The sequence below is a fragment of the Xyrauchen texanus genome, chromosome 44 (genome assembly GCF_025860055.1).
Source record: "Xyrauchen texanus isolate HMW12.3.18 chromosome 44, RBS_HiC_50CHRs, whole genome shotgun sequence".
Lineage (NCBI taxonomy): Eukaryota > Metazoa > Chordata > Actinopteri > Cypriniformes > Catostomidae > Xyrauchen > Xyrauchen texanus.
The window spans coordinates 26,174,868-26,181,793 of record NC_068319.1 but is presented as its reverse complement, the minus strand read 5'-3'; the positions used below and the strand labels follow the sequence as shown (position 1 = coordinate 26,181,793).

Sequence of the window (6,926 nt, the reverse complement as noted above, 5' to 3'; positions counted from 1 at the left end):
ACAGGAAATGTTGCTTCCAAATGTTTATTTATCCTAAAATCAACCCAGTTCTGCTGAATTACTGACAGACCTCATCCCCCATCAGACAATGGGAACCAGCAAGTAATTGTTGACAGTTTTGCATAATTTCTGACTAAAAATACAACTCACATTTGGCACCACCCTGTGGACATTTCACCTGAAACTGTTCAACAACACGTCCAGCTTCGGACACTGGGGGCAGTGGTTTGAATTTTAGTAAACAGCAGCAGAACCTCCGACCTACTGTTGCTGATTTAACAGTGTAATCAGTCTGGCCACAATAGGCCAGAACACCCAAGAAAATATATTGTTCTTTGTCTCGTTGCTCTCCAATTAAAGGTAAGCAAAGTCTTGTTTGTTGTAAACTATTTTCTGTCTGTGCAATGTGTATGAAACTATGTATACACAAATTGTTGTACTGAATCCATTTGTCATGATTGTATTATAGTTACAGTTTCCCTACTAATTGTATTGTGAAATACTTAACTTGCTTTGCTGTCTACTCCAACAATTAAGAGTTTAAGATAAATGCCAATTTATTCTCTAATGTTGTAGACATAAGAATGTAAAGGTAGGCTAGTATAATCCTGTTAGCCTTCACATCTTTCTGTCTGGGGAATGTTTTGTGTCAGTAATGTTCTGTATCTTGTAAATGCTAATAAGCACTTATCTGATATTACTGTACGTCAGTGGTACCCAACCCCGTTCCTGGAGGCCCCCCCCCCAGCACAGCATATTTAGTATATCTCCCTTTTCTGACACACCCAGTTCAGGTCTCCACTAACAAGCTGATGAGTTGAATCAGGTGTGTTTGATTAAGGAGATATCCAAAATGTGCAGTGTTGGGGGACCCCAGGAACAGGGTTGGGAACCACTGCTGTACATGTTACAGATGCAGTATATGTACATGTTCAACAATGATCCAGTGTTTAAAATGATGCCTCTCTTGTCTCTCATATAATATAATTCATACTGAACATTCTGTCATAATTTCCTCATGTTAATGCAGTTCCAAAGACTTTCTTTCTAATGTAGAACACAAAAGGAGATATTTTGATGAAAATACTGGTCCATATAATACAATGGCCATTGATAGTGACTCACTTTAAGGCTTAAAAATGACCCAAAATCAGAAAAGTAGTCCATACGTTTTGGAAAGAAACAACTTGTAAGAGAACATCTTGACGACTGTTGTGCATTCATGGCCGATATGAAAGAAACAGCGCTAAACAATGTACATTTTCATGTGAACAAGCTTTTCTCAATAAGATTACATTATTTTATTGAATCACATACTAACAGAGGCTTTTCTTTTCATTCTTTCTTTCTTTATTTTTTATTCATGTTATAATGGAAGGGTTTGTCAAAAGTGGACTTGAAGTTATAATAAATAAAGCTCTGCAGAAATTGTTTACAGACCATTTATGATAATGTACCACAATATATGATAACACACCATAAACAATATTAGATTATATCTGTTAGAATTTACTTTAAGTGGATACCAAGTCAATTTATATAGATGTAATATACTTGAAAGTAAATGTACCTGTAATACAAGAACACTTTGCTTTAAATAATGTATAACTTAATGCTTAAATTAAATTAAATGTATACTTTTTTTAAAATAAATATAAATGACAAGAATTTAAAAATAAATGTAATAACCTTATTAATAATACTATCAAAATATGTACATGATCTTATCAAAGGATTTAATAGGTTTTCTTAAATTACTTAGAAATAACAAAATTTGAAGAAAAGATTAAAAGTAAAAGCTTTCCATGGGGGTAACCTACTTAAAGTAAATCACTTATAAAAATTTACTTTGACAACATTTTGGAAAAATCTGCTATTCCATTTTTTGTTTGTTTTGTTTTTTCTAAAGCTCTGACTGTTCACATATAGGCGCACACACACACACACACACACACACACACAGTTGTGTTTCCATGTTTTATGAGGACTTTCCATAGACATAATGGTTTTTATACTGTACAAACTTTATATTCTATCCCCTAAACCTAACCCTACCCCTAAACCTAACCCTCACAGAAAACTTTCTGCATTTTTACATTTTCAAAAAACATAATTTAGTATGATTTATAAGCTGTTTTCCTCATGGGGACCGACAAAATGTCCCCACAAGGTCAAACATTTCGGGTTTTACTATCCTTATGGGGACATTTGGTCCCCACAAAGTGATAAATACACGCTCACACACACACACACACACACACACACATTTCACACCACAACCAACAGGACACACTCTGAATCTCACAATATAACAACGTCACATAATCAGAATAATTCTGCCTATAATCTTATTAGTTGCATTTTATGATAAAAAGAATTAAATGTTGATGAACATTTCCCATTTTGATTGATATGGACCATCCAGCCTCAAACTGCAGAGTTTGTTAAGTGTTACATTGTCTATGGTCCAAAATTAGTCATTAAACATATGCCAGCAATGATCTGCAGTTGTATTAAGTCATAAAGTTTTATTAGTCCATTATTGCAAATAACATTTCAGTTATTTATTTTCAGTAAATAATGCTTCAGTAAAGAAAAATAAAAAACAGTTTCCCTGTATTCATTTGATCTGAAAGTCATCTGTAAGATTCAGACTTCTTCAGAATTCTCCATTTCGCTTCCTAATGTCAATGTCTCTCTTCAGCTGACAGGTCGCACAACACGAGCAGAAGTAAGTGACGATAAAGTCATTACACATGGAACCCTGCAGACAAAAACAAACACTATTCAAACATCTAAAAGAGATAAATAGTTTGAGATAGGCAGACAGACAAACCGTACTAACCGGGATGTTGTATTTAGTACGGTATACACTTCTGATCGGCATGCCTAAACCACATGCACAGCACTCATTCATGTCCTTAGCAATGGAACAGCCCAAACAGGGGAGGCAGAAGATGCCACAACAACCTTTAATACAAATATTGGATTGATGTTATAGTCAATCACATTATCACTGGTAAGACTTTTATGTGTTTGTGTTCAGTGCCGTGGAATGACTTACACACACTCATGTCATCACAACAGCTCATTAAGTCCGTCTGAAAGTCTTTGGGTGCAAATGATTTAGGCTGTGATGTCATCACCTCCATGATCCAGGACAGGTAAAGAAACGTGTGTCCAGAAAATGTATGCTGAAACTATTTTAGAAAAGCTCGTATCATTTCCACATCGGTTTTCCATAGGTATAATATTGGGAAAATATTAGGCTACAAACAAATGTTAAGGTTAAAGGAATATTTTGGGTTCAATACAAGTTAAGTTCAGTTAACAGCATATGTGGCATAATGTTGATTACCACAAAAATGTGTTTTGACACATTTCTCCATTTCTTAAAAAAAAAAAAGAAGACAAAAATCGAGGTTCCAGTGAGACACATACAATGGACGTGAATGTGGCCAATTTTTGGAGGGTTTAAACACAGAAATGTGAAGCTTATCATTTTATAAAAGCACTTACATTAATTCTTCTGTTAAAACTCATGAATTATTTGAGCTGTTAAGTTGTTTAAATCGTCTGTTTTTTTACGGTCGTTTTGGGGGTTTTAGTGTTTACGGCGTTAGCAGTGGCGGAGCTAGGGGGTGACCAGGGGTGGTCATGGCCACCATGGACCGAAGCCTGGTCACCCCATTGGCCAACCCACTAGCAATTGCTATTTTAGTCTTATTTGTATTTTTTTCTTCATTTTTTGCACAATTTTGTTCTTTAGAGGTGAAATCATCTCTGTACAAATGTACAAACTTAACATGTGTGCACACCAAGGTTGCCAAACCTCTCCATCCCGGGTGTCATTGTATCCATTCACCCCACCCCCACAGTCCGACGATATAAAAATGCTGCCCAAACGTTTCTGTGCCACCACAGACTGATCGATTGCCCCTGCCTGGCTACCCTTTTGAAAAACTCCTGGCTCCGTCCCCGGCGTTAGGTTGTCATAGCAACAAAGTTGTATAATTGTATTTAACTTTACAAATTAAAGGTTAATATTACACTAAAATCATGTTGACACATATTCTTTACATTTTGTGGAAATACTTTTGAAACTGTGAGATTTCAGAATAATTAATTTTTTTAATTTTCTTTTTGAAAATAATTATTATATACTCAATTAATTTTTGTGGTAATCAACGTTGTGCAACAAATGCTATCAACTGAGCTGAATTTGTATTAAACCTGGAACATTCCATTAACATGAAGCAACAATGAACAACACTTTCACAGCATTTATAAATCTTGTTTAATATTAATTTCATTTTTAAACATTAAACGTTGTATACTACACTGCTAACATTAATGACACATTTTAAACTAATAATTAACGATATTATATTATGAATTAGCATTAATCAAGATTTATAAAATACTGTAAAATGTATTGTTCACTGTTATTTCATAAAACATTTGTATTAAATAATGTTAAAATATAGAACCATATTGTAAAGTGATGACATTTATATGGTATATTTTACTTGTAAAGAAAGTTTACTAAATAGTAGGTAATAAACATTGCTTTACCTTAAGCCTTGCAGTTTAGTCAGGATACTCCTATACGCACTGAAAAATCCACCAAATGATCTTTATATACTGTCTGAAACGTCACATGTTTAGGGTTCACTAGTTAAATAGGAAAAGATCAGTAAATACTTTTTATTGTCTAAATATCTATTGCTCTTCCTATAGGTTCAAAGTCTGGTTATAAACATAACTGGCACATGCTATCAGTTAACTTGCTTCCACACCTTGTATTGATGACATGTGCTGACACACCACCACACATCTTTGACAAACAATCATTATTACAATGAGGAGCATATACTATATCATTATACATAAACAATACCTAAATTAAACTAAACAAATTGACTAACCTTTGAGGGTTAAGTGTCATCATGCTGTTCAGTTTAACATAAACTGGTTTCATGGATACACAAATGTTTTGCCTGTTTTATAGCTAGTACCTTGTAAACGTAATGAGTTGTTTCTACTTAATCTAACCCTTAAAATTAGGTTTGTTGGTGTAAAATAATCAAGTTGATTGTTGATTGATAATACTTCTGGATGTACAGTATAAGGCCAGAAATGTTATAACATTTGGTACTAAATGTAATACAGTCCCTAATGTTATTACATTTAGGGCCTTTTTACATTTCGGACCAAATTTTATTACATTTAGGACCAAATTGTATTACATTTACAGCCTTTTTACATTCAGGACCAAATATTATTATATTTAGGTTCTTTATTACATTTAGGACCCAATTGTATTACATTTACAGCCTTTTTACATTTAGGACCAAATGTTATTACATTTAGGTTCTTTATTACATTTAGGACCCAATTGTATTACATTTACAGCCTTTTTACATTAAGGACCAAATGTTATTACATTTAGGTTCTTTATTACATTTAGGACCAAATGTTATTACATTTAGGTTCTTTATTACATTTAGGACCAAATGTTATTACATTTAGGACCAAATGTTATTACATTTAGGTTCTTTATTACATTTAGGACCCAATTGTATTACATTTACAGCCTTTTTACATAGTAAAAGGGACCAAATGTTATTACATTTAGGGCATGTATTACATTTAGGACTAAATTTTATTACATTTAGGATCTTTGTTACATTTAAGACCAACAATTATTACAGTCCAGGTCTATATTTCCCACCAAATTATATTACATTTAGGACTTTTGTTTAGGAGCAAAGTTTATTACATTAATTTGACATCAAACCAGTTAATTTAGATGTGACCACAGTAAGCACATTTTTACCTTAATATTGTAATGTTTATGTTTTTAGTGTATTTTGTCAATTAGTAAATGCAAACATATAAAGCATACTGAGATTATAAATGTTAAAGAAATGTCTATATGTCCCTCATGCAAAACACATTTCTGAATATCCAAGTACGTCCTTTAAATACATTCAATTAAATACGGATGGGCGAAGCTATTGTAACATCAAACCTGTTGATAACATCGATACCTGTTTGGCAGAATAATAGCATACAAACATTTTATTTTCTTCCATATCCAAAAGCCCAGAACTATCAGTGTTTCTTTAAATGCTGTCCATTCTCACTTGGAGAATCAATTCTGTTTACATTTTTAATTTGTTACAATGGTTAATGTTAACTAATATCAACAAATGGAACCTTATAGTAAAGTGTTACCGATATAATTTTACAAAAATATATACTTTTACAGTAATGAACCCTTTCATGGGTTGTGCTGATGCATTTTCCACTTATTTTGCAGCAGAAATCTAGCAAACGTTTAAAAAATTTGTAATGATGTAGTAAAAATGGATTACTACATTATTCTTTTTTATATTTAGTCTTGGCATTAATATAAAAAACTAGTTTAAACTTACTATTGAATAAATTTACAGAAGTTACCACTCTTAAAATAATACTTGCTGTGGATAGTTTGTGAAATGTAATGAGCTTCCATCATAGCTGAATTAAAATAACACTTTGTTGCAAATAACATAATGTTGCTACTGTAATATGAAATTGGAAGCATGAACTTCAGTGAAAATCAGCCCATTTTGACTAATATGAACAACAACAACAACAAAATGGATGGATAGAAATTGGATAGAAAATGCATCCGAAGTATTTGTTAAGCTTAAGATAAAACCTGTTTTAGCAATGGCATGCATTTTCATATAGTCATTTCATTCGTTTTCATTCATAGGTGCTAATAACATATTAAGTTATTTACCCTTCAATTTTCGTAGATCTACAGTATATCTACAAAAACAAAAATTAAGGCCTAGATGGTAGTGCAGATCGTTTAATAGAAGATTTCACTTTATTCATTTGATCTGAAAGTCATCTGTAAGATTCAGACTTCT

At 32.6% G+C, this 6,926-nt stretch overlaps 1 protein-coding gene across 1 annotated transcript; it reads right to left on the bottom strand.

The window, feature by feature from the left end:
• Window positions 1–2,659: 2,659 nt before the first annotated feature.
• Window positions 2,660–3,152, bottom strand: LOC127637135 (placenta-specific gene 8 protein-like). The gene is made up of 3 exons (XM_052118056.1): window positions 3,065–3,152; window positions 2,846–2,970; window positions 2,660–2,764 (listed from the first exon to the last, which is right to left on the bottom strand). Exons 1-3 carry the CDS (start codon window positions 3,150–3,152, stop codon window positions 2,660–2,662), a joined length of 318 nt encoding a protein of 105 aa, XP_051974016.1.
• Window positions 3,153–6,926: the final 3,774 nt, after the last annotated feature.

Excerpts from the sequence above, each read along its gene's own strand:
- LOC127637135 (XM_052118056.1), bottom strand. The coding sequence starts at position 3,152 with ATGGAGGTGATGACATCACAGCCTAAATCATTTGCACCCAAAGACTTT. Across the intron at positions 2,971-3,064 it reads TTGTGATGACATGAGTGTGT|GTTGTTGTGGCATCTTCTGC; the intron begins GTAAGTCATTCC and ends TTTGTATTAAAG. Across the intron at positions 2,765-2,845 it reads GTACTAAATACAACATCCCG|GGTTCCATGTGTAATGACTT; the intron begins GTTAGTACGGTT and ends TTTTGTCTGCAG.